Source organism: Oncorhynchus masou, chromosome 33 (assembly GCF_036934945.1).
Source record: "Oncorhynchus masou masou isolate Uvic2021 chromosome 33, UVic_Omas_1.1, whole genome shotgun sequence".
In the NCBI taxonomy this organism is placed as follows: domain Eukaryota; kingdom Metazoa; phylum Chordata; class Actinopteri; order Salmoniformes; family Salmonidae; genus Oncorhynchus; species Oncorhynchus masou.
This window is the reverse complement of record NC_088244.1, coordinates 492,893-520,499: the sequence shown is the minus strand read 5'-3', so window position 1 is coordinate 520,499 and position 27,607 is coordinate 492,893. Positions and strand designations below refer to the sequence as shown.

General features: G+C 44.3%; 1 protein-coding gene across 5 annotated transcripts; it reads right to left on the bottom strand.

Moving 5' to 3' along the window:
• Positions 1-4,693: 4,693 nt before the first annotated feature.
• On the bottom strand, positions 4,694-27,377 carry dnase1l1 (deoxyribonuclease I-like 1). 5 transcript variants are annotated; one of them, XM_064956148.1, is made up of 9 exons: positions 27,292-27,377; positions 16,295-16,450; positions 15,966-16,054; positions 15,787-15,876; positions 13,647-13,759; positions 11,372-11,484; positions 9,878-10,035; positions 9,178-9,274; positions 4,694-4,953 (listed from the first exon to the last, which is right to left on the bottom strand). In XM_064956148.1, the coding sequence occupies exons 2-9, from the start codon at positions 16,439-16,441 to the stop codon at positions 4,840-4,842; spliced, it is 921 nt and encodes a 306-aa protein (XP_064812220.1). In that variant the 5' UTR covers positions 16,442-16,450; positions 27,292-27,377; the 3' UTR covers positions 4,694-4,839. The 5 variants fall into 5 exon arrangements, with proteins under 5 accessions (XP_064812220.1, XP_064812224.1, XP_064812221.1 ...); XM_064956152.1 differs by having other exon boundaries at positions 9,878-9,929; XM_064956149.1 differs by having other exon boundaries at positions 27,288-27,364.
• Positions 27,378-27,607: the final 230 nt, after the last annotated feature.

Below are 27,607 nucleotides of genomic sequence, written 5' to 3'. Positions count from 1 at the left end.
TCAGAACCGTAGGCTAAAGATGGGCATATAAGCAGACGATGAACTTACAATATTCAATGATTACTTACGTCTAAAACAGGCGACGTACACCGCCAAGTCTGTTGTGCAGGAAGGTGGCGTGGCGGTCCTGGTGGGAAAATTGTCATTTTCTGCAGTTTCCAAGACCTCTGAGAACTGGCAGAACCTCATAGATTTTGCAAGGAAGTAGTGTCCCCGTGAATGACGGAACATTGAGCCAATCATGGGGCAACGAGGACATTACCAACCCCTATGTTCATCTCCCCATAAGGCAGTGCACAATCGGCCCAGCGCCGTCCGAGTTTGGCCGGTGGAGGCAGTCATTGTAAATAAGAATTTGTTCTAAACTGGCTTGCCTATATTTATTTACATTGTTTGCAAACTGGTATGCGACACGTATTATTGCCAAAACAGGCTAAATGTAGCTCTGCCCTGAATGGCGGGTCGCCACTGAGTACTACTATCCAAAATGAGAACTGCCTGTTTTTTTTAAATTTGTCATGTCACAGCTCTTCAGCGCTCTGGTTGAAACTTTAAGCCATGTTCACATTACCCATAAGCACTTGTTGCGTTGCGCCGGATGTCTTGCATTTCAATGGGCACGTCCACAAGAGTGGAAGCGCAACGCCCCCCTGTGCTTGAAGGTGCAGTTGCGAGACGGACGCCTCAGTTTTGAAACTTCGTCTTCAGTCCAGCCAGTCTGTCAAAGAACAGGAAGTTACCAAACCACAGAATATGAAAATTGTCTTGCTATAAAGTTGGAGAAACAAGTAGTTGAGGAAAAAGTAACTAAACAACCTATCACCTGAAATAATATATGTATCCTGTCTTGAATGAAAAGGTAATTTTGCAAGCTCCCAAAATAATTGGGATCTCTGACCTGTTGGGCTCTGTCTTGCGTTACAAACGCTGCACTTGTCTGTTGATGAACGGGACAAGACTCCGTGAAGATGACATACTGCGTAAGGGCATTATAGACGGGTGGGTTGTTTAGCAACAGACCTGATGGCTTACAGTCAAAGATTAACATGATTAAAAGTAAACCGGGGCATGTAATTTATTGGGGGAACTCCCTTTATTAATGTGTAAGCCCATAGCTGCCACCCAAATAAAGACAATTCCGAGACATGTGTTGCTAGAGGCACTTCCTCTACTAATGTTGCGGTTACGAGACCTTCTTACTGAAAGCCTTGTCTTGTCCCTAAGACTGGGCGCACACTACACCACTTCCAACATCCTCTCATTAAACAATCTTTCTTCAAATGTTTTGTCTTGCCAACGTAGTGGCATGGACGGGTGTTTAAACACCAAGATGCTTCGCTTGGACCTGAGGATTCTCAATACCACGCTCTCACAATCAATGTGATTAGATTAACATGGCCAGAATGAGCCTCCAGCGTTTTCAGTCAGACATTCACGCATACTGAAGTAGCCAATACATAGTAAATACCATTGCTTGTAATGATTTGACGCTTTGGTAAACACGTAGTAGTCATGGTTACTGCTCCAGAGTCTATACATCCATACTAGTAGTAGTCATGGTTACTGCTCCTGAGTCTATACATCCATACTAGTAGTACATTTACATTTAAGTCATTTAGCAGACGCTCTTATCCAGAGCGACTTACAAATTGGTGAATTCACCTTCTGACATCAGTGGAACAGCCACTTTACAATAGTGCATCTAAATCATTTAAGGGGGGGGGTGAGAAGGATTGCTTTATCCTATCCTAGGTATTCCTTGAAGAGGTGGGGTTTCAGGTGTCTCTGGAAGGTGGTGATTGACTCCGCTGTCCTGGCGTCGTGAGGGAGTTTGTTCCACCATTGGGGGGCCAGAGCAGCGAACAGTTTTGACTGGGCTGAGCGGGAACTGTACTTCCTCAGTGGTAGGGAGGCGAGCAGGCCAGAGGTGGATGAACGCAGTGCCCTTGTTTGGGTGTAGGGCCTGATCAGAGCCTGGAGGTACTGCGGTGCCGTTCCCCTCACAGCTCCGTAGGCAAGCACCATGGTCTTGTAGCGGATGCGAGTTTCAACTGGAAGCCAGTGGAGAGAGCGGAGGAGCGGGGTGACGTGAGAGAACTTGGGAAGGTTGAACACCAGACCGGCTGCGGCGTTCTGGATGAGTTGTAGGGGTTTAATGGCACAGGCAGGGAGCCCAGCCAACAGCGAGTTGCAGTAATCCAGACGGGAGATGACAAGTGCCTGGATTAGGACCTGCGCCGCTTCCTGTGTGAGGCAGGGGCGTACTCTGCGGATGTTGTAGAGCATGAACCTACAGGAACGGGCCACCGCCTTGATGTTAGTTGAGAACGACAGGGTGTTGTCCAGGATCACGCCAAGGTTCTTAGCGCTCTGGGAGGAGGAAACAATGGAGTTGTCAACCGTGATGGCGAGATCATGGAACGGGCAGTCCTTCCCCGGGAGGAAGAGCAGCTCCGTCTTGCCGAGGTTCAGCTTGAGGTGGTGATCCGTCATCCACACTGATATGTCTGCCAGACATGCAGAGATGCGATTCTATAGTAGTCATGGTTACTGCTCCAGTCTATACATCCATACTAGTAGTAGTCATGGTTCCAGAGTCTATACATCCATACTAGTAGTAGTCATGACTGCAGTCTATACATCCATACTAGTAGTAGTCATGGTTACTGCTCCAGTCTATACATCCATACTAGTAGTAGTCATGGCTCCTGCTCCAGAGTCTATACATACTGGGTGATGTGATACGTTATCTCACTTCTTCTCTGGTGAGCTCTTATTGACTATTGCTTATCACTGTTTTCAAACCGAGCCGTTGCACATCTCACACTACAAGAGCATTGACATGCACACATTAAATGAGCCTCGGTGATGGCCTCGCGCCCAGGCTAAGCAGCAAAATGGGGATTTTGTCTCCGATCTGAACTTGTCAGCTATATCAGGGCCAGAATGTGTAGTGTAGCCCAGCTTAACGTGACTATAGACGTGATAAAACATGGCTACCAGGCACCAGTGGCTTTGAATTGGGAAAGACTGTATGGCCACTCATGACCTGCAAAACTAGATTTCATTTCAGAAATGTCCTCTGTACCGGTACCCCCTGTATATAGCTCCGCTATTGTTATTTACTGCTGATCTTTAATTATTTGTTACTTTGATTTTTTAATGATCCTTTATACATTTTCAACTGCATTGTTGGTTAATAAGGGCTTGTCAGTCAGCATTTCACTGTAAGGTCTATACCTGTTGTATTCGTCGCATGTGACAAATAACATTTGATTTGATAAGAATAGGTTAAGGGTCAGTTTTAGATTTTGGCTAGTTGTTTCACAGGTCCGCCGTGTCCTTTAGAGCCTCTCCCCTTTGAATTCAATACAATCGATACATACTGTTCCCAGTGGATGACTTGTGCAGTGTAAAAATATATTTCCTTACATAAAAACATACACAGTAAATATCCTGGTATTAATGGCTGACGTGAATAAGGCTTTGGTGTTCAGACTCCTGAAATCCAGGCTAGAATTCCATCAAACCTGTTAGTGTCGGTTTACAAACTAGTGGTGCCGTGTGTGCTCACGTTTCCTATTCTGATCATTCAGGTAGTAGTAGGGTTTTTTTGAAGGACATTCTGTGATTTCATTGAGCTATGAGGTACTATGGAACTACTGAAACAGGTGTTTGATTGAATAATTCTGTGTGAAAAAACCTGTTTTATTGTTCCATATATTGGATAGGTGCAGTGAAATGTTTTACAGGGTCAGCTGTAGAAGTACTGTGCTGGAGCAAAATTAGGGTTAAGTGCCTTGCTCAAGGGCACACAGGCAGGTTTTTCACTTTGTTTGAATTGGTATTCGAACCAGAAGTCTCATGGAGTTCTCCCATCACACACACACTGGCCGTGTTCCAGGCTGACAACATTGCAGACGCCTGCCAGGTCTCACAACACCTATACAGGTGTTTAACATATTATGCTAACTACACTGAACAATAATATAAATGCAACATGTACATTTTTGGTACCATGTCTCATGAGCTGAAATAAAAAATCCCAGAAATTCTAATTCATATGCAAAAAAAAAGCTTATTTCTCTTAAGATTTTTTGCACAAATGTGTTTATATCCCTGTTAGTGAGTATTTCTCCTTCACCAAGATAATCCATCCACCTGACAGGTGTGGCATGAATAAACAGCATGATCATTACGCTGGGGACAATAAAATGCTACTCTAAAACATGCAGTTTTGTCACAAAACACAATGCCACAGATGTCTCAAGTTTTGAGGGAGTGTGCAATTGGCATGCAGAAATGTCCAATTGAGCTGTTGCCAGATAATTGAATGTGAATATCTCTACCATAAGCCACATCCAACCTCGTTTTAGAGAATTGGGCAGTACGTCCAACCGGACTAAAGACCGCAGACCACGTGTAACCACGCCAGCCCAGGACCTCCACATCCGGCTTCTTCACTTGTGGAATCGTCTGAGGAGGGGGTACTGAGGAGCATGTCTGTCTGTAATAAAGCCCGTTATGGGGAAAACGTATTCTTATTGGCTTAACCTGGCTCTCCAATGGGTGGGCCTATGCCCTTCCAGGCTAACCCATGGCTGTGCCCCTACCCAATCATGTGAAATCCATATATTAGGGCCTAATTTATTTATTTAAATGGACTGATTTCCTTCTATGAACTGTAACTCAGTAAAATCTTTGAAATTGTTTTATATTTGTTTATATTTTTGTTCAGTACACATCATATGATACAGTATAGCCATCTGATGCTTGACGTGGGACACAACCATTGGTTGATGCAATGCAGTATAGTCGGCCTGGAACGTGGCCACAGGTTCAGGTGGAGATGAAGAAGGTCATGAGGATGATCAGAAGGGCGTGGCCTCCCAAATGTTCTGACCCCGCCTTCAACTCAACCTCCACTGGGTAGTGGTCACTGACGTCCAGCGCCTGGAAAAGACACACATGCACACATTGATATAACATACTTCCTGAATTGACTCTGTGGGTGTGTTTCCTGTTGAATTGACTCTGTGGGTGTGTTTCCTGTTGAATTGACTCTGTGGGTGTGTTTCCTGTTGAATTGACTCTGTGGGTGTGTTTCCTGTTGAATTGACTCTGTGGGTGTGTTTCCTGTTGAATTGACTCTGTGGGTGTGTTGCCTGTTGAATTGACTCTGTGGGTGTGTTGCCTGTGTTTCCTGTTGAATTGACTCTGTGGGTGTGTTGCCTGTTGAATTGACTCTGTGGGTGTGTTTCCTGTTGCTGTTGAATTGACTCTGTGGGTGTGTTTCCTGTTGAATTGACTCTGTGGGTGTGTTGCCTGTTGAATTGACTCTGTGGGTGTTTCCTGTTGCTGTTGAATTGACTCTGTGGGTGTGTTTCCTGTTGAATTGACTCTGTGGGTGTGTTGCCTGTTGAATTGACTCTGTGGGTGTGTTTCCTGTTGCTGTTGAATTGACTCTGTGGGTGTGTTTCCTGTTGAATTGACTCTGTGGGTGTGTTGCCTGTTGAATTGACTCTGTGGGTGTGTTGCCTGTTGAATTGACTCTGTGGGTGTGTTGCCTGTTGAATTGACTCTGTGGGTGTGTTTCCTGTTGAATTGACTATGTGGGTGTGTTGCCTGTTGAATTGATTCTGTGGGTGTGTTTCCTGTTGAATTGACTCTGTGGGTGTGTTTCCTGTTGAATTGGGTGTGTTGCCTGTTGAATTGACTCTGTGGGTGTGTTGCCTGTTGCTGTTGAATTGACTCTGTGGGTGTGTTTCCTGTTGAATTGACTCTGTGGGTGTGTTTCCTGTTGAATTGACTCTGTGGGGGTGTTGCCTGTTGAATTGACTCTGTGGGTGTGTTGCCTGTTGAATTGACTCTGTGGGTACGTTTCCTGTTGAATTGACTCTGTGGGTGCGTTTCCTGTTGAATTCACTCGGTGGGTGTGTTTCCTGTTGAATTGACTCTGTGGGGGTGTTGCCTGTTGAATTGACTCTGTGGGGGTGTTGCCTGTTGAATTGACTCTGTGGGTGTGTTTCCTGTTGAATTGACTCTGTGGGTGTGTTGCCTGTGTTGCCTGTTGCTGTTGAATTGACTCTGTGGGTGTGTTTCCTGTTGAATTGACTCTGTGGGTGTGTTTCCTGTTGAATTGACTCTGTGGGTGTGTTGCCTGTTGAATTGACTCTGTGGGTGTGTTGCCTGTTGCTGTTGAATTGACTATGTGGGTGTGTTTCCTGTTGAATTGACTCTGTGGGTGTGTTTCCTGTTGAATTGACTCTGTGGGTGTGTTTCCTGTTGAATTGACTCTGTGGGTGTGTTTCCTGTTGAATTGACTCTGTGGGTGTGTTTCCTGTTGAATTGACTCTGTGGGTGTGTTGCCTGTGTTGCCTGTTGCTGTTGAATTGACTCTGTGGGTGTGTTTCCTGTTGAATTGACTCTGTGGGTGTGTTTCCTGTTGAATTGACTCTGTGGGTGTGTTGCCTGTTGCTGTTGAATTGACTCTGTGGGTGTGTTTCCTGTTGAATTGACTCTGTGGGTGTGTTTCCTGTTGAATTGACTCTGTGGGTGTGTTTCCTGTTGAATTGGGTGTGTTGCCTGTTGAATTGACTCTGTGGGTGTGTTGCCTGTTGCTGTTGAATTGACTCTGTGGGTGTGTTTCCTGTTGAATTGACTCTGTGGGTGTGTTGCCTGTTGAATTGACTCTGTGGGGGTGTTGCCTGTTGAATTGACTCTGTGGGTGTGTTGCCTGTTGAATTGACTCTGTGGGTGTGTTGCCTGTTGAATTGACTCTGTGGGTACGTTGCCTGTTGAATTGACTCTGTGGGTACGTTTCCTGTTGAATTGACTCTGTGGGTGCGTTTCCTGTTGAATTCACTCGGTGGGTGTGTTTCCTGTTGAATTGACTCTGTGGGGGTGTTGCCTGTTGAATTGACTCTGTGGGGGTGTTGCCTGTTGAATTGACTCTGTGGGTGTGTTGCCTGTGTTGCCTGTTGCTGTTGAATTGACTCTGTGGGTGTGTTTCCTGTTGAATTGACTCTGTGGGTGTGTTTCCTGTTGAATTGACTCTGTGGGTGTGTTGCCTGTTGAATTGACTCTGTGGGTGTGTTGCTTGTTGCTGTTGAATTGACTATGTGGGTGTGTTTCCTGTTGAATTGACTCTGTGGGTGTGTTTCCTGTTGAATTGACTCTGTGGGTGTGTTTCCTGTTGAATTGACTCGGTGGGTGTGTTTCCTGTTGAATTGACTCTGTGGGTGTGTTTCCTGTTGAATTGACTCTGTGGGTGTGTTGCCTGTTGAATTGACTCTGTGGGTGTGTTGCCTGTGTTGCCTGTTGCTGTTGAATTGACTCTGTGGGTGTGTTTCCTGTTGAATTGACTCTGTGGGTGTGTTTCCTGTTGAATTGACTCTGTGGGTGTGTTGCCTGTTGCTGTTGAATTGACTCTGTGGGTGTGTTTCCTGTTGAATTGACTCTGTGGGTGTGTTTCCTGTTGAATTGACTCTGTGGGTGTGTTTCCTGTTGAATTGACTCTGTGGGTGTGTTGCCTGTTGAATTGACTCTGTGGGTGTGTTGCTTGTTGCTGTTGAATTGACTATGTGGGTGTGTTTCCTGTTGAATTGACTCTGTGGGTGTGTTTCCTGTTGAATTGACTCTGTGGGTGTGTTTCCTGTTGAATTGACTCGGTGGGTGTGTTTCCTGTTGAATTGACTCTGTGGGTGTGTTTCCTGTTGAATTGACTCTGTGGGTGTGTTGCTTGTTGCTGTTGAATTGACTATGTGGGTGTGTTTCCTGTTGAATTGACTCTGTGGGTGTGTTTCCTGTTGAATTGACTCTGTGGGTGTGTTTCCTGTTGAATTGACTCTGTGGGTGTGTTGCCTGTTGAATTGACTCTGTGGGTGTGTTGCTTGTTGCTGTTGAATTGACTATGTGGGTGTGTTTCCTGTTGAATTGACTCTGTGGGTGTGTTTCCTGTTGAATTGACTCTGTGGGTGTGTTTCCTGTTGAATTGACTCGGTGGGTGTGTTTCCTGTTGAATTGACTCGGTGGGTGTGTTTCCTGTTGAATTGACTCTGTGGGTGTGTTGCCTGTTGAATTGACTCTGTGGGTGTGTTGCCTGTGTTGCCTGTTGCTGTTGAATTGACTCTGTGGGTGTGTTTCCTGTTGAATTGACTCTGTGGGTGTGTTTCCTGTTGAATTGACTCTGTGGGTGTGTTGCCTGTTGCTGTTGAATTGACTCTGTGGGTGTGTTTCCTGTTGAATTGACTCTGTGGGTGTGTTTCCTGTTGAATTGACTCTGTGGGGGTGTTGCCTGTTGAATTGACTCTGTGGGGGTGTTGCCTGTTGAATTGACTCTGTGGGTGTGTTGCCTGTTGAATTGACTCTGTGGGTGTGTTTCCTGTTGAATTGACTCTGTGGGTGTGTTTCCTGTTGAATTGACTCTGTGGGTGTGTTGACTGTTTAATTGACTCTGTGGGTGTGTTGTAGGTTGAATTCACTCTGTGGGGTGTTTTTCCTGTTGAATTGACTCTGTGGGTGTGTTTCCTGTTGAATTGACTCTGTGGGTGTGTTGCCTGTTGCTGTTGAATTGACTCTGTGGGTGTGTTTCCTGTTGAATTGACTCTGTGGGTGTGTTTCCTGTTGAATTGACTCTGTGGGTGTGTTGCCTGTTGCTGTTGAATTGACTCTGTGGGTGTGTTTCCTGTTGAATTGACTCTGTGGGTATGTTTCCTGTTGAATTGACTCTGTGGGGGTGTTGCCTGTTGAATTGACTCTGTGGGTGTGTTTCCTGTTGAATTCACCCTGTGGGTGTGTTGCCTGTTTAATTGACTCTGTGGGTGTGTTGTAGGTTGAATTCACTCTGTGGGGTGTGTTACCTGTTGAATTCACTCTGTGGGGTGTGTTACCTGTTGAATTGACTCTGTGGGTGTTTTGCCTGTTGAATTCACTTTGTGGGTGTTTTGCCTGTTGAATTCACTCTGTGGGTGTGCTGCCTGTTGAATTGACTCTGTGGGTGTTTCCTGTTGAATTCACTCTGTGGGTGTGTTGCCTGTTGAATTGACTCTGTGGGTGTTTTGCCTGTTGAATTCACTCTGTGGGTGTTTTGCCTGTTGAATTCACTCTGTGGGTGTGCTGCCTGTTGAATTGACTCTGTGGGTGTTTCCTGTTGAATTGACTCTGTGGGTGTGTTACCTGTTCCTCTGTGAGGCCGTATTCTTTGGCGAAGTTGAAAGGTTGTGCGGACTGGGGCACGATGCCTTTTTCAAATGCCTCCCCGTGGACCACGATCCTACAACACACACAGGATGACCACACAGGGTTAACACACAGGATGACCACACAGGGTTAACACACAGGGTTAACACACAGGGTTAACACACAGGATTACCACACAGGTTAACACACAGGATTACCGCACAGGGTTAACGCACAGGGTTAACACACAGGATGACCACACAGGGTTAACACACAGGTTAACACACAGGGTTAACACACAGGGTTAACACACAGGATGACCACACAGGGTAAACACACAGGATGACCACACAGGGTTAACACACAGGGTTAACACACAGGATGACCACACAGGGTTAACACACAGGGTTAACACACAGGGTTAACACACAGGGTTACCACACAGGGTTAACACACAGGGTTAACACACAGGGTTAACACACAGGGTTAACACACAGGATTAACACACAGGATTGCCACACAGGGTTACCACAGGTTGGGTATTCAATCAAAGGTGCATTGTAGACCAGTGCACTGGACAGCCTTCGATGCGCTCACACACAGACAGAGACAGAGACAGAGACAGAGACAGAGACAGAGACAGACAGACAGACAGACAGACAGACAGACAGACAGACAGACAGACAGACAGACGTACCTGTCGTAGGCACAGGTGGTTGTTTGTCTAACGGTGGTGTCCACTGTGTCCCCTATTAGCCACAGGAAGGCCTGGTTACTATAGAGACGTACATGCTGCCTGTTCTTCTTGGCCACGTAGCCACAGTCAGCGTTAAAATCCCCTAGGAACATCACCGTCTACACACTTACACAGTTAAAATCCCCTAGGAACATCACCATCTACACACACACAGTTAAAATCCCCTTAAAACATCACCATCTACACACACACAGTTAAAATCCCCTTAAAACATCACCATCTACACACACACAGTTAAAATCCCCTTGAAACATCACCATCTACACACACACAGTTAAAATCCCCTAGGAACATCAACATCTACACACACACAGTTAAAATCCCATTGAAACATCACCATCCACACACACACACACAGTTAAAATCCCCTTGGAACATCACCATCTACACACACAGTTAAAATCCCCTTGGAACATCACCATCTACACACACAGTTAAAATCCCCTAGGAACATCACCCCTAGGGTGTTCTGTCAGTCTCACGCTAATTGATTAACATAAACACATGTAGCATCACCTGGCTTCCACACAGCCTTCAAGCCACTGATGCAGACCTTTGGAACATCTACATTTTAAAAAGTCTAATAAATCCATGTAATATAGTCTACACCATCACAATAAATCCATGTAATATAGTCTACACCATCACAATAAATCCATGTAATATAGTCTACCTACACCATCACAATAAATCCATGTAATATAGTCTACACCATCACAATAAATCCATGTAATATAGTCTACACCATCACAATAAATCCATGTAATATAGTCTACCTACACCATCACAATAAATCCATGTAATATAGTCTACACCATCACAATAAATCCATGTAATATAGTCTACACCATCACAATAAATCCATGTAATATAGTCTACCTACACCATCACAATAAATCCATGTAATATAGTCTACCTACACCATCACAATAAATCCATGTAATATAGTCTACACCATCACAATAAATCCATGTAATATAGTCTACACCTTCACAATAAATCCATGTAATATAGTCTACCTACACCATCACAATAAATCCATGTAATATAGTCTACCTACACCATCACAATAAATCCATGTAATATAGTCTACCTACACCATCACAATAAATCCATGTAATATAGTCTACACCATCACAATAAATCCATGTAATATAGTCTACACCATCACATTAAATCCATGTAATATAGTCTACCCCATCACATTAAATCCATGTAATATAGTCTACCTACACCATCACAATAAATCCATGTAATATAGTCTACACCATCACAATAAATCCATGTAATATAGTCTACACCATCACAATAAATCCATGTAATATAGTCTACACCATCACAATAAATCCATGTAATATAGTCTACCTACACCGTCACAATAAAACCATGTAATATAGTCTACACCATCACAATAAATCACAGTAACACTGTTACCTCTGTCTTCCATTTCTTCTTGACATCCAGGAAGACATCGTAGAGGGCATCGATCTCTTTAGTAGCGTTGGTGGGAGTGGTGTGCTGGGGTACTAACACAAAGTCCCGTATGGCTGGAGAGAAAGAGAGAGAATGAGACAGAGAGATGGTGTGTGAGAGAGAGAGAGAGTATTGTTTTGAAACTTCTGTATGTGTGATGTCTACTGTTAATTTTTATTGTTTATTTCACTTTATATATTATCTACCTTACTTGCTTTGGCAATGTTAACACATGTTTCCCATGCCAATAAAGCCCTTGAATTGAATTGAATTGAATTGAGAGAGAGAGAGGCAGGGAAAGAGAGAGAGTGAGAGAGGCAGGGAGAGAGAGACAGAGTGAGAGAGGCAGGGAGAGAGAGATGAGACAGAGAGAGAGACACAGAAAAAGTGTGTTTGTGCGTGTGTATCATTAAATGTGTATCATTGAAAGCGTCTTTGAAGCTTAAGCATGTTGGTCTTTTTTGCATGGTTATTTATCATTTTAGGGAGGGAGAGAGACAGAGATAGAGAGAGACAGAAGGAGAGACATAGGGAGAGGCAGGGAGGGAGAGAGTGAGACAGAGGGGGAGAGAGATACACAGAGAGAGGTGGAGAGAGAGACAGGGAGAGAGGGGAGAGACAGATATGGGGAGAGAGAGAGAGGCAGGGTGGGCCTTCTATTCCATCAAAAGGAAAATAAAAGTCAACATACCAATTAGGATTTGGCTAAAAATACTTCAATCAGTCATAGAGCCCATTGCCCTTTATGGTTGTGAGGTCTGGGGTCCGCTAATTATCAAAATCCAGAAAAGAGCTGTTAAATTCTGTAACCACCTAAAAGGAAGCGATTCCCAAACTTACCATAACAAAGCCTACAGAGAGATGAACCTGGATAAGAGTCCCCTAAGCAAGCTGGTCCTGGGGCTCTGTTCACAAACACAAACACACCCCACAGAGCCCCAGGACAGCAGCACAATTAGACCCAACCAAGTCATGAGAAAACAAAAAGATAATTACTTGACACATTGGAAAGAATTAACAAAAAAACAGAGCAGAATGCTATTTGGCCCTACACAGAGAGTACATAGCGGCAGAATACCTGACCACTGTGACTGACCCAAAATTAAGGAAAGCTTTGACTATGTACACACTCAGTGAGCATAGCCTTGCTATTGAGAAAGGCCGTCGTAGGCAGACATGGCTCTCAAGAGAAGACAGGCTATGTGCTCACTGCCCACAAAATGAGGTGAAAACTGAGCTGCACTTCCTAACCTCCTGCCCAATGTATGACCATATTAGAGAGACATATTTCCCTCAGATTACACAGATCCACAAAGAATTCGAAAACAAATCCAATTTTGATAAACTCCCATATCTGCTGGGTGAAATTCCACAGTGTTCCATCAGAGCAGCAAGATTTGTGACCTGTTGCCACGAGAAAAGGGCAACCAGTGAAGAACACACACCATTGTAAATACAACCCATATTTATGCTTATTTATTTTATCTTGTGTCCTTTAACCATTTGTACATTGTTAAAACACTGTATATATATATAATATGACATTTGTAATGTCTTTATTGTTTTGAAACTTCTGTATGTGTAATGTTTACTGTTAATTTTTATTGTTTATTTCACTTTATATATTCACTTTATATATTATCTACCTCACTTGCTTTGGCAATGTTAACACATGTTTCCCATGCCAATAAAGCCCTTGAATTGAATTGAATTGAGAGAGAAACAGACAGAGAAAGAGTTTGAGAGAGAGACAGAGAGAGACAGACAGAGAAAGAGTTTGAGAGAGAAAGAGACACAGAGAGAGAGACAAACAGAGAAAGAGTTTGAGAGAGAGAGAGAGGGAGAGAGACAGTTTGAGAGAGAGAGAGAGACAGACAGAGAAAGAGACAGAGACAGACAGGGAATGAGACAGAGAGAGAGACAGATTGACTTAATATATCATTATTCTCATTAATATTGTTGTTGTAGTTGCTGTTAATGGTAATCCCATTTCCACTACTATTATTATTATTGATGTTGGTCCCATCATTTGTTGTTATATGTATACTTATCTCATGATGTCATGTCTGTTTAATCCTATCTCATGATGTCATGTCTGTTTAATCCTATCTCATGATGTCATGTCTGTTTAGTTCTCAACTCAATTGATTCACTCCAATGTACCTGTAATAACATCTGACGACTGTTTGTAACACCCCTACGATAACTTATAACAGTGTTATAACAGCAGTGCTACCTGTCTTGGGGGTGTGAAGGCGGATGATGAAGGGTTCTCTGGAGAAGGCATCCTCGTCTCCCGGCAACATGTCAGAATACTGGTACTGATCTGTTACTGTCACAGAGCCGATCCTACACACAAACACACAGTAATTAGACTTTTCTAATCATAGAAAAAAGCTTGTTAGACTCAGTCCTGCACAGGAAGAAGAGGACTATTTTACCTGTAACCTTTATTTAACAAGAGAGAATACATTCTTATGTATAATGACAGCTTCCCAGGGAACAGTGGGTTAACTGCCTTGTTCAGGGGAACAGTGGGTTAACTGCCTTGTTCAGGGGAACAGCGGGTTAACTGCCTTGTTCAGGGGAACAGCGGGTTAACTGCCTTGTTCAGGGGAACAGCGGGTTAACTGCCTTGTTCAGGGGAACAGCGGGTTAACTGCCTCGTTCAGGGGAACAGCGGGTTAACTGCCTCGTTCAGGGGAACAGCGGGTTAACTGCCTCGTTCAGGGGAACAGCGGGTTAACTGCCTCGTTCAGGGGAACAGCGGGTTAACTGCCTTGTTCAGGGGAACAGCGGGTTAACTGCCTTGTTCAGGGGAACAGCGGGTTAACTGCCTCGTTCAGGGAACAGCGGGTTAACTGCCTTGTTCAGGGGAACAGCGGGTTAACTGCCTCGTTCAGGGGAACAGTGGGTTAACTGCCTCGTTCAGGGGAACAGCGGGTTAACTGCCTCGTTCAGGGGAACAGCGGGTTAACTGCCTCGTTCAGGGGAACAGCGGGTTAACTGCCTCGTTCAGGGGAACAGCGGGTTAACTGCCTCGTTCAGGGGAACAGTGGGTTAACTGCCTCGTTCAGGGGAACAGTGGGTTAACTGCCTCGTTCAGGGGAACAGTGGGTTAACTGCCTCGTTCAGGGGAACAGTGGGTTAACTGCCTCGTTCAGGGGAACAGTGGGTTAACTGCCTCGTTCAGGGGAACAGTGGGTTAACTGCCTCGTTCAGGGGAACAGTGGGTTAACTGCCTCGTTCAGGGGAACAGTGGGTTAACTGCCTCGTTCAGGGGAACAGTGGGTTAACTGCCTCGTTCAGGGAACAGTGGGTTAACTGCCTCGTTCAGGGGAACAGTGGGTTAACTGCCTCGTTCAGGGGAACAGTGGGTTAACTGCCTCGTTCAGGGGAACAGTGGGTTAACTGCCTCGTTCAGGGGAACAGTGGGTTAACTGCCTTGTTCAGGGGAACAGTGGGTTAACTGCCTTGTTCAGGGGAACAGTGGGTTAACTGCCTTGTTCAGGGGAACAGTGGGTTAACTGCCTTGTTCAGGGGAACAGTGGGTTAACTGCCTTGTTCAGGGGCAGAAGGACACATTTTTACCTTGTCAGATTGGGGAAACAGATCCAGCAACCTTTCGGTTACTAGTCTAACGCTCTAACCACTAGGCTACCTGCTCTAACCACTAGGCTACCTGCTCTAACCTCTAGGCTACCTGCTCTAACCACTAGGTTACCTGCACTAACCACTAGGCTACCTGCTCTAACCACTAGGTTACCTGCTCTAACCACTAGGCTACCTGCTCTAACCACTAGGCTACCTGTTCTAATCACTAGGCTACCTGCTCTAACCACTAGGCTACCTGCTCTAACCACTAGGCTACCTGCTCTAACCACTAGGTTACCTGCCGCTCCTCTAACCACTAGGCTACCTGCTCTAACCACTAGGCTACCTGTTCTAACCACTAGGCTACCTGCTCTTACCACTAGGTTACCTTCCGCCCCCAATAAAGGTGATGATGATGATAGTTGGTCTCACCTGAACACAAACTGGTCCTGGTAGCTAGGTGTCCTGGTCTCACCTGAACACATACTGGTCCTGGTAGCTAGGTATCCTGGGCTCACCTGAACACATACTGGTCCTGGTAGCTAGGTGTCCTGGTCTCACCTGACCGCAAACTGGTCCTGGTAGCTAGGTGTCCTGGTCTCACCTGACCACAAACTGGTCCTGGTAGCTAGGTGTCCTGGGCTCACCTGAACACAAACTGGTCCTGGTAGCTAGGTGTCCTAATTTCACCTGAACACAAACTGGTCCTGGTAGCTAGGTGTCCTGGGCTCACCTGAACACAAACACGTACTGCTCCTGGTAGCTAGGTGTCCTGGGCTCACCTGAACACAAACACGTACTGCTCCTGGTAGCTAGGTGTCCTGCCCAGCCGCTCACTGGCCACATAATCATACTGGTTCTGGCTGTTATGCCTGATAGAGAAGAGAAAAACCCTCTTGATATACACACTCACATTTACAACCTCTGAAAACATGGATATTTAGGTGTTTGTGTGTTTGACCTGTTCAGTTCCGTTATCAGCAGCGGTATGGCTTTCTGTTTAGTGTCTCTCACTTCCTGTAGCAGGCACACATCGCAACGAGACACAATCTGAAACACACACACACTTCAGTCATGAGATCATATGTCATCCAGGTTCACTCACACACACACAGCCCTGCGAGTGTGTGTGTGTGTGTGTGTGTGTGTGTGTGTGTGTGTGTGTGTGTGTGTGTGTGTGTGTGTGTGTGTGTGTGTGTGTGTGTGTGTGTGTGTGTGTGTGTGTGTGTGTGTGTGTGTGTGTGTGTGTGTGTGTGTGTGTGTACGCATGTGTACGCATGAAACTCTCACCCGTATTAGTGTGTGCATCACTTCAGTGTTGCGTGACTTGGAGTCTCCGAAGCTTTGGACGTTAAAGGCACAGATCTTAAACCCTGAGATCAGCTTCACCCCGCTCAGAGAGAGGAGGAAGAGGAGGAGGGAGCAAGAGGATGACATGGTACCAAGCTGTGGAAGAGGCAGAATCTTGTTAATCAGTCAGTCAATCAGTCATCCAGCCAGCCAGTCAGTTAGTCAGTCAGCCAGCCAGTCAGTCAGTCAATCAGTCATCCAGCCAGCCAGTCAGTCAGTCAGTCAATCAGTCATCCAGCCAGCCAGTCAGTCAGTCATCCAGCCAGTCAGTCAGTCAGTCAGTCAGTCAATCAGTCATCCAGCCAGCCAGTCAGTCAGTCAGTCATCCAGTCAGTCAGTCAGTCAGTCAGTCAGTCAGTCAATCAGTCATCCAGCCAGCCAGTCAGTCAGTCAGTCATCCAGCCAGCCAGTCAGTCAGTCAGTCAGTCATCCAGCCAGCCAGTCAGTCAGTCAGTTATGTAGAAATCTCTCAATAATCATATGAATTGTGTATCCTAAATCAGCGTTTTTTTAAACTCTCCTTGTTAAATAGACATCTCCATTGTTGAGTTGCTACCATTCTGCGTTGCTACCCTGTTGTTGTCATGTTGTGTTGCTACTGTGTTGTTGTCATGTGTTGCTACCGTGTTGTTGTCATGTTGTGTTGCTACCGTGTTGTTGGTTGCTACCTTGTTGTTGTTGTGTTGTTACCATGCTGTGTTGTCATGTGTTGCTTCCATGTTGTGTTGCTCCTGTGTTGTTTTCATGTTGTGTTGCTATCATGCTGTGTTGTCATGTGGTGCTCCCATGCTGTGTTGTCATGTGGTGCTCCCATGCTGTGTTGTCATGTGGTGCTCCCATGCTGTGTTGTCATGTGGTGCTCCCATGCTGTGTTGTCATGTGGTGCTCCCATGCTGTGTTGTCATGTGGTGCTCCCATGCTGTGTTGTCATGTGGTGCTCCCATGCTGTGTTGTCATGTGGTGCTCCCATGCTGTGTTGTCATGTGGTGCTCCCATGCTGTGTTGTCATGTGTTGCTACCATGTTGTGCTGTTGTCTTTGGTCTCTCTTTATATAGTGTTGTCGTGTCGGGATGTGTGTTTTGTCCTACATTTTTAATCCCAGCCCCTGTCCCTGCAGGAATCCTTTTGCCTTTTGGTAGGCCGTCATTGTAAATAAGAATTTGTTTTTAACTGACTTGCCCCTCCCAAGCAAACCAGTGGCCCAGGGAACCCCTCCCAGACAAACCAGTGGCTCAGGGAACCCCACCAAGACAAACCAGTGGCTCAGGGAACCCCTCCCAGGTGAACCAGTGGCCCATTAACCCTATCATATGTTAGCAACAAAAACAAGTTTATCAGATGAATGATAATGGAAAGGAGAAGTAATCAACATTTAAAAAATAATATATTTTGTTTTCATTATTTTGACCTCCCCACATAATTTGAAAGGGAAGTTTAAACTCTAACATAGCCTATTAGCTCGAACGGTCACTCCTAACACATTATCACTAAAAGCTGCTATTTAGCTGGTTAAACAAACGTCAGCCATGTGTTGGTAAGGAAAGGTAACTCTAAGAGCAGCTGGTTAGCTGGTTAACCAAACCTTATGACTTGGTAAAAATGTATGTCCAAGTAAAGAGCGCTCACCAGCAGCCAGCAGTAGTTACCGCGACTGGTACTCACAAGCCAAGTAGTGTAATTGAGGCTTGTAGCCTATTAGCAGGTGCTTTGTCAAAGCCTGTCAGATACTACAAAGAGTGTAATTGGCTCAATATTAGGAGCTGCGAAATAAAGTTGACATCATTAGAAAGATGATATTCTCCTCTTCTCTACTGTAAACTCTCAGAAAAAAGATATTCTCCTCTTTTCTACAGTATACTCACTTTTCAGCTCTTCTTACTCTTCGGCTGTGTCGATAGGACAACCATTTATGGTTTGAGGTACAAACCATTTTTGGTTCCAGGTAGAACCCTTTTGGATTCCATGTAGAACCCTCTGTAGAAAGGCTTCTACATGGAACTCCAAGAGTTCTACCTGGAACCAAAATGGTTCTACCTGCAACAAAAATGGTTCTACCTGCAACCAAAAGAGTTCTACCTGGAACCAAAAGGGATCTACCTGGAACCAAAAGGGTTCTACCTGAAACCAAAAAAAGGTTATTCAGAGGGGTCACCCTACTGGGACAGTCGAAGAACCCTTTAAGGTTCTAGATAGCAACTTTTTTTCTAAGAGTGTAGGCATGCAAGAACATATTTAGTTGTTGCTAATAATATTCATGAAAACATTGAAATAAAAATGGAAAACAATTTTTGGATTGCAGACTCCCTACCGTACCTCTATGGAACCCTAGAGGGCCAGACCCCAGATAGAATATCCCTGAACTAAAATATACACAACTTCAGTCCCACACAGTTTAACGTTATAGTACCGTGAGACAGAAAGATCATGATGAAGATAAAAATAAATGTCTCCTTCAGATTCATACTGCCACTATTTTTAAATTAATGTAGGAGTGTAAACACATTAGATCTGGTAGAAGATAATACAAACAAAAAAACATGCATTTTATGTTTTTCATCATCTTTGAAATGCAAGAGAAATTCCATACATAGAGATCGGATTATAGGTGTAATTTAGATGTTGTCCACAAGATGGAGGCAATGTGTGTGGAACGTTCCAGACTGATCCAGTGAAGAATTACATCACTTCCCAACATTTTCTATCAAGTCTGCCAGGAGTTTGCCCGAATGTGCCGAATTGGTCAAATAATATATTTTCAAGTACATAACTATAGAGAACAAACAAAAATGATATGGTAATAAAAAAAAAAAGTTTACAGACTCCAAGGAATGGATCATTAGTTTCCCTACAGAAAATACACTAACCTTCACACATCTAGATGGCAGGGACTGCAGTGTGGTCAAACTGTGAACCCAGTTTCTACATTTGAATATAAAAATTGATTTTTTTTCAAGCAAAACTACACTACATTTTATCTCTGGGACCCTCAGGATGACAAATCAGAGCAAGAACTGAATGTAAGTACATTATTTACCTTCAGAGGTTAATGTGTCAAACCAGTTGCCTGAGAAGTGTTTTGTTGTTGTGCACTTTCCTCAAACAATAGCATGGTATTTTTGTTGTTGTGCACTTTCCTCAAACAATAGCATGGTATTTTTGTTGTTGTGCACTTTCCTCAAACAATAGCATGGTATTTTTGTTGTTGTGCACTTTCCTCAAACAATAGCATGGTATTTTTGTTGTTGTGCACTTTCCTCAAACAATAGCATGGTATTTTTGTTGTTGTGCACTTTCCTCAAACAATAGCATGGTATTTTTGTTGTTGTGCACTTTCCTCAAACAATAGCATGGTATTTTTGTTGTTGTGCACTTTCCTCAAACAATAGCATGGTATTTTTGTTGTTGTGCACTTTCCTCAAACAATAGCATGGTATTTTTGTTGTTGTGCACTTTCCTCAAACAATAGCATGGTATTTTTGTTGTTGTGCACTTTCTCAAACAATAGCATGGTATTTTTGTTGTTGTGCACTTTCCTCAAACAATAGCATGGTATTTTTGTTGTTGTAATAGCTACTGTAAATTGGACACTGTAGTTAGATTAACAAGAATATTGAGCAACAACTGTCCCGGTTTAGGGACACTGATCCTGTAGACTTTTGTTATATATCGAGCTGACGAGCACTATTTTACTCAGCATGACAAAGAAGAAAATTACGAGTGAGGAAAGGAGAGAAATCACACTAAATCATCTTTATAACGCTCTTTCAGAATGCTGTGATTGGCTTGAATGTCTAGCCTGGTGTCGTGGGAAATTCCTCTATTAACAAATGAGGAGAGTTACAAACCACACACCACTCAGAGTTATACTTAAACTTCATCTTTTAATAACATGAGCTTTACAATAGCCCTTTGACTCAGATCAATTCAGTGCCTATAAATGAGCCCCAACATAATGGCAACTGAGATCTTTTATAGCAAAGATACATCCCTCTCAACTTACATGACGAACCACAGATCTTAGGAACAGTTCACAAAGGGCCTTTTACTTGAAAGAGGAGTATCCCATAGCTAGATAGCATTAGCTATAAATGATCGTTCAGTTTGGTCTCTAAAATGAGGTTCTAATCTCGTTCCTGGTACTTCATAGTACCAAAACATTACCTCACTATCTGGAATGCTCTTTAGGCTTTATTGGCCAAAGACATCGTAAATCTCCTCTGTCAGTGCTATCTCATAGAGGACCATCCTCAGTGGAACACACACACACACACACAATATTCAACAGATTCTATTCCGTTGAATAAAACAACCATTCTAATGCAATACAAAGATGATAAAATAATCTTACAAGCACTATAACATAATCTTGCAATTTTCCACGACATCTCCCCATCACATGGTTTAACCTAAGTGACTGAGCCCTAAGTGACCGACGCCTAAGTGACTGAGCCCTAAGTGACTGAGCCCTAGCTGACTGAGCCCTAGCTGACTGAGCCCTAAGTGACTGAGCCCTAGCTGACTGAGCCCTAAGTGACTGAGCCCTAGGTGACTGACGCCTAAGTGACTGAGCCCTAAGTGACTGAGCCCTAGCTGACTGAGCCCTAAGTGACTGAGCCCTAGCTGACTGAGCCCTAAGTGACTGAGCCCTAGGTGACCGACGCCTAAGTGACTGAGCCCTAAGTGACTGATCCCTAGCTGACTGAGCCCTAAGTGACTAAGCCCTAGCTGACTGAGCCCTAAGTGACTGAGCCCTAGCTGACTGAGCCCTAAGTGACTGAGCCCTAGCTGACTGAGCCCTAAGTGACTGAGCCCTAGCTGACTGAGCACTAAGTGACTGAGCCCTAGCTGACTGAGCCCTAAGTGACTGAGCCCTAGCTGACTGAGCCCTAGCTGACTGAGCCCTAGCTGACTGAGCCCTAAGTGATTGAGCCCTAGCTGACTGAGCCCTAAGTGACTGAGCACTAAGTGACTGAGCCCTAGCTGACTGAGCCCTAGCTGACTGAGCCCTAGCTGACTGAGCCCTAGCTGACTGAGCCCTAGCTGACTGAGAACTAAGTGACTGAGCCCTAGCTGACTGAGCCCTAGGTGACTGAGCCCTAGCTGACTGAGCCCTAGCTGACTGAGCCCTAAGTGATTGAGCCCTAGCTGACTGAGCCCTAAGTGACTGAGCACTAAGTGACTGAGTCCTAGCTGACTGAGCCCTAGCTGACTGAGCCCTAGCTGACTGAGCCCTAGCTGACTGAGAACTAAGTGACTGAGCCCTAGCTGACTGAGCCCTAGGTGACTGAGCCCTAGCTGACTGAGCCCTAGCTGACTGAGCCCTAAGTGACTGAGCCCTAGCTGACTGAGCCCTAGCTGACTGAGCCCTAGCTGACTGAGCCCTAGCTGACTGAGCCCTAAGTGACTGAGCTCTAGCTGACTGAGCCCTAGCTGACTGAGCCCTAGCTGACTGAGCCCTAGCTGACTGAGCACTAAGTGACTGAGCCCTAGCTGACTGAGCACTAAGTGACTGAGCCCTAGCAGACTGAGCACTAAGTGACTGAGCCCTAGCAGACTGAGTCCTAAGTGACTGAGCCCTAGCTGATTGAGCCCTAAGTGACTGAGCCCTAGCTGACTGAGCCCTAAGTGACTGAGCCCTAGCTGACTGAGCCCTAGCTGACTGAGCCCTAGCTGACTGAGCCCTAGCTGACTGAGCCCTAAGTGACTGAGCTCTAGCTGACTGAGCCCTAGCTGACTGAGCCCTAGCTGACTGAGCCCTAGCTGACTGAGCACTAAGTGACTGAGCCCTAGCTGACTGAGCACTAAGTGACTGAGCCCTAGCAGACTGAGCACTAAGTGACTGAGCCCTAGCAGACTGAGCCCTAAGTGACTGAGCCCTAGCTGACTGAGCCCTAGCTGACTGAGCCCTAGCTGACTGAGTCCTAAGTGACTGAGCCCTAGCTGATTGAGCCCTAAGTGACTGAGCCCTAGCTGACTGAGCCCTAGCTGACTGAGCCCTAAGTGACTGAGCCCTAAGTGACTGAGCCCTAGCAGACTGAGCCCTAGCTGACTGAGCCCTAAGTGACTGAGCCCTAGGTGAGAAGGGAAAAGTGCAACTGCCAACAGTATAGTCCAAAGGGAGACATTCTAATGACAAGTATCTGACATAAGCATATTATGTAAATAAAACATCTTATTACTATAATATTTATTTATCTATGTTGCCCAACTAACTCTGATTCATCCTCCACACTGGTGCCAGATCTGTTTGGCAATCGGGCTATTGAAAGTCATGTTGAGTCACGTAACTTCGTCACACCTTCTCTCCAGTTTCCCGCTAAGCTCTTGTGTCTCATACCTTCTCTCCAGTTTCCCGCTAAGCTCTTGTTCTTCATACCTTCTCTCCAGTTTCCCGCTAAGCTCTTGTGTCTCATACCTTCTCTCCAGTTTCCCGCTAAGCTCTTGTTCTTCATACCTTCTCTCCAGTTTCCCGCTAAGCCTTTGTAATTCACACCTTTTCTCCAGTTTCCCGCTAAGCTCTTGTGTCTCATACGTTCTCTCCAGTTTCCCGCTAAGCTCTTGTGTCTCACACCTTCTCTCCAGTTTCCCGCTAAGCTCTTGTTCTTCATACCTTCTCTCCAGTTTCTCGCTAAGCTCTTGTGTCTCATACCTTCTCTCTAGGGGTGGGTGTCAGATAGCCTAGCAGCTAGACTAGAGCGTTGTGCAAGTAACCGAAAGGTTGTGCCCTTGAGCAAGGCACTTAACCCTAATTGCTCCAGGAGCGCTAGATTATGGTGACCCTGGCTGTGACCCTGGCTGTGACCCTGGCTGTGACCCCACTCTCCGAGTGTCTCAGGGGGAGTTGGGATATAAAAGAAAATACATTTTCAATTCACATATGTGTATTAATGCACACATGTACATGGAGTTAAATACGATGTCCAAGTCATTAATGGTTACATGGTAATTACTCAATAATGACCTAACAATTGCAGTGTGATTAGTTAAGGATTCATTAAAGCCCAGTGGGAGTACTTAAACCCAGACTTAATATAATCATACTGTAATATGCCATTTATCCAACGCTTTAATCCAAAGTGACTGACAGTTGTGTGTGCATTGCTTACGTTTTATGTGTGGGTAGCACGATTTACCAACTGAGCCATATAGGACCATTTAAACGAGTCTACACACTAGATTCATACTACATTAAACCCCCAAGACTTCAACTAGCCTACAGGCTTGGTTGGATGTTCCCAGCTGACAAGACACAGAGATCATTTGAGATGCTCCCTGAATGTCACGTGAGCTCAGAGTGACAGTGGTGAGTTCCTACTGTCTTTTCCAACTCTCTAGACCGTTAGGCTTAATAGTTACATGGTAAGTACTTGATAATGACCTGACAGTTGAAGTTTGGTTTGTTTGGGGTAAAACCAGCAGGGTGCAACACAGGCTAAGTAAGATTCACCCTACATTCAACCCAGACTGAAACTACAGCTGTACAAAGTCAAACCGGCAGAGTTAATTTAACTCCTATGGAGTCAAATGTAACACTATTTGGGAGTTTATGTGTGACTCGTTTCAGGAAACTAGGCATATGTTGCGAGTCATTACTTCACAGGAGCACCATTTGAGCCAAATGCGTTTTTGGTCAGAAATGCCTTCTTGAACATATAAACTTTCATGTGCCTTAATAACAAACTTGTATGCCATGTAAAAATACAAATAGAATTGATAAATTACGTGCTTACTTGATTTAGCCACTGAAAAAGTCAGTAACCTTCCCGCTAGCCATGATTACATCTTCAAACTAAGGGCAACCATGGCATCCGTGACAGAGAGGGAGAAGCGTCCATCCATGTACGTGGGTAAGATAGTCTAGCTAGCTACATTTTCAGATATTACACGTTTCTACTTTAGTCAGAAAGATGTTTTCATTTCAAGTTAAAGTGTACTGTTAGCGTGCCAGCTAACATTAACTGGCTGGCTCACTAGCTAATGTTACGTGTAGGATCTGTATAGTAATATTATTCTAATCAGAAATGCATTTGCATTGCTAGTTATAGCCTAATGTGAGCAAGCTAACATTGAACCTGGTTGGTTAGCTACCTGCAGATTCATGCAGGGTAGTAACGTCATGAGTTGGTTCATATCTTATGTGTCATTGCTTAGCTAGCTAGCTACATGTCTAAACAAAAGACTCCACTATGCAAGTAACCATTTCAATAGAATGTACCTGCAACAACTGTTGATAGACGTAGCTGGTAAATTCTCTCTGGCTATTTACATTTACATTTAAGTCATTTAGCAGACGCTCTTATCCAGAGCGACTTACAAATTGTCTATCTACTCTGATTTCAGAGTATTCTTGTCTGGGTGTGCCAGAGCGCAGAATAACTGACGAATTTACGAACACTCAACACCCGCTGAATATGGCCAGTGTCAGTAAACGTTGGCAAAAAAGCATAATTACATTGTTGCCAGCAATACAGTTGCAGTCACCAACACGCTAGATAACATGAAAACAGCCTAACCACCTCTGCTAGGGTGAGTAAAATGGTCAGAGTGAGCTGTTCTCTCATTTGTGTCTGGAAGTAGCTAGAAAGCTAGTCAATGTTAGCCAGTTAGCTTGGGTGCTTGACTGCTGTTGTTAGGGCAGCACGCTTGGATCACTCCTACTCCTTGGCCAGAGCGTCCAATGTGGCGCTCTGAACGCTCCTTAAAGAGATGGGTGGGGCTAAAGCTTAAGAGGGTGTGAACGATGCTGAATGGGTGTAGATAAAGAGGAGCTCTCCAGTAGATACCAAAACATTCAAGCATACTGGGAAATATGACACTGAGGCCCCTCCCACATCTGTGGATAACTCCATAGATTGAACGCCCTGTCTCTGGATACTCTTAATGGGGTTAAAAGTATTCTGTCCCAATGAACGCCAGTCATCGACACTAACTCCAGGGACCATATAACTCTTGAGGGTTGAGATAACTGTAATTTTAATTATCCTTAATTAACTGAGGCATAGCAGAGAAATGTAACGCACACACACCCCACAAACAGTGCCTTCAGAAAGTATGCACACACCTCAACTTAAAAAATATATAATACTCTACAGCCTGATGTTGTGTCACTGGCCTTCCACACAATACCCCATAATGACAAAGTGGAATTCTGCTTTTAGACATTTTTACAAATTAATTAAACATGAAAAGCTGAAATGTCTTGAGTCAATAAGTATTCAACCCCTTTGTTATGGAAAGCCTAAATAATTAAAAGTAAAAATGTGCTTAACAAGCCACATAATAAGTTGCATGGCCTCACTCTGTGTGCAATAATAGTGTTTAACATGTTTGTTTATGACTGCCTCATCTCTGTACCCCACACATACAATTATCTGGAAGGTCCCTCTGTCGAGCAGCGAATTTCAAAAACAGATTCAACCACAAAGACCAGGGAGGTTTTCCAATGCCTTGCAAAGAAGTGCATCTATTGGTAGATGGGTAAAAAAACAAAACAGACATTGAATATCTCTTTAAGCATGGTGAAGTTATTAATTACACTATGGATGGTGTATCAATACACCCAGTCACTACAATGATACAGACATCCTTCCTAGCTCAGTTGCCAGAGAGGAAGGCAACTGCTCAGGGATTTCACCATGAGGCCAATGGTGACTTTAAAACAGTTACAGAGTTTAATGGCTGTGATAGGAGAAAACTGAAGATGGATCAACAACAATGTAGCGTCTTCACAACACTAACATAAATGACAGACTGAAAATAAGGAAGCTTGAGCAGAATAACAATATTCCAAAACATGCATCCTAAAGTAATACTGCAAAAAAATGTGGCAAAGAAATTAACTGTATGTCCTGAATAGAAAACGTTATGTTTGGGGCAAATCCAACACAACACATCACTGAGTACCACTCTTCATATTTTCAAGAATGGTGGTGGCTGCATCATGTTATGGTTATGCTTGTCATCATTAAGGATTAGAGTGCATGGTAGTGTCTGCATCATGTTATGGGTATGCTTTTCATTATTAAGGACTGGGGAGTTTTTTTAGGATAAAAATAAACAATACAGCTAAGCACAGGCAAAATCCTAGAGGAAAACCTGGTTGTCTACTTTCCAACAGACCCTGGGAGACAAATGCACCTTACAGCAGGACAATAACCTAAAACACAAGGCCAAACATGTCAAGACAACATTGAATGTTCCCGAGTGGCCTAGTTACACTTTTGATTTAAATCGGCTTGACAATCTTGAAAAATGGCTGTCTTGCAATGAAAAGACTTTAAAATGCTGTCTATCAATGATCAACAACCAACTTGACAGAGTTGGAAGAACTTAAAAAAGGATAATGTACAATCCAGGTTTGCAAATCTCTTAGAGACTTACCCAGAAAGACTCACAGCTATAATCACTGCCAAAGGTGATTCTAACATGTATTGACTCAGGGGTGTGAATACTTATGTAAATTATGTCATTATTGGGTATTGTGTGTAGATGGGTGAGAGAAAAAATCTATTTAATCTGTTTTGAATTCAGGCTGTAACACCACAAAATGAGGAATAAGTCTAAGGGTATGAATACTTTCTGAAGGCACGGAACCAGAGTCACATTTCAGTACCTCTATTACACCAACTGTTCCTTAGCCGACTGTACTACAACAGACGCTGTACTAAGGAGAATCACACTGAAACACCCATGTGTGTTATATACTGATACCTCGCTCCCTCTCTCTCACACACACGCACAAAAAAAACACTCTCTCAAGAAACACATTGGACACACTAAAGGTGACCAGAGTCCCATATAACAGAGGTGTTGGACAAATTCTCCCTTGGCGTTTAGTATATAAATACAGATGTGGAACAGAGGCTAAGAATTAAAGGTTGACAGAAAGACGAGACACACACAGATAAATTACATAACATTCTGTGGTCTTACTAACTTGGTGGAGTCGGCTTACTTTCTTCTTCCTGGTTCAAGAGAAGACTGCCCGGCTGCTACCCTCTCTATCCCACCCCACCCCTCTCTGCTTCCTGTAGGAGGGGTCACTGCAGCTGACGAGTTCCATAAAAACACGCAGGCAAACACACACACACACACACACACACACACACACACTGAAACCTGAGTTGTTGCAGCTTCTGTCTCACAGTCAACCCAGCAGTATGAAGAGGGCTCAGATTCACAAAATAACAAGTCTGTACAGTAGTTAAGGAAAAAATGGCAGTTAAGAAAAAATGTATTCTTAAGAAAGTTTT

Coding starts and splice junctions, on each gene's coding strand:
- dnase1l1 (XM_064956148.1), bottom strand. CDS start 16,441: ATGTCATCCTCTTGCTCCCTCCTCCTCTTCCTCCTCTCTCTGAGCGGG. Junction 15,877..15,965: donor CTGATAACGGAACTGAACAG/GTCAAACACACA, acceptor CTTCTCTATCAG/GCATAACAGCCAGAACCAGT. Junction 10,036..11,371: donor AGAAGAAATGGAAGACAGAG/GTAACAGTGTTA, acceptor GTAAGTGTGTAG/ACGGTGATGTTCCTAGGGGA.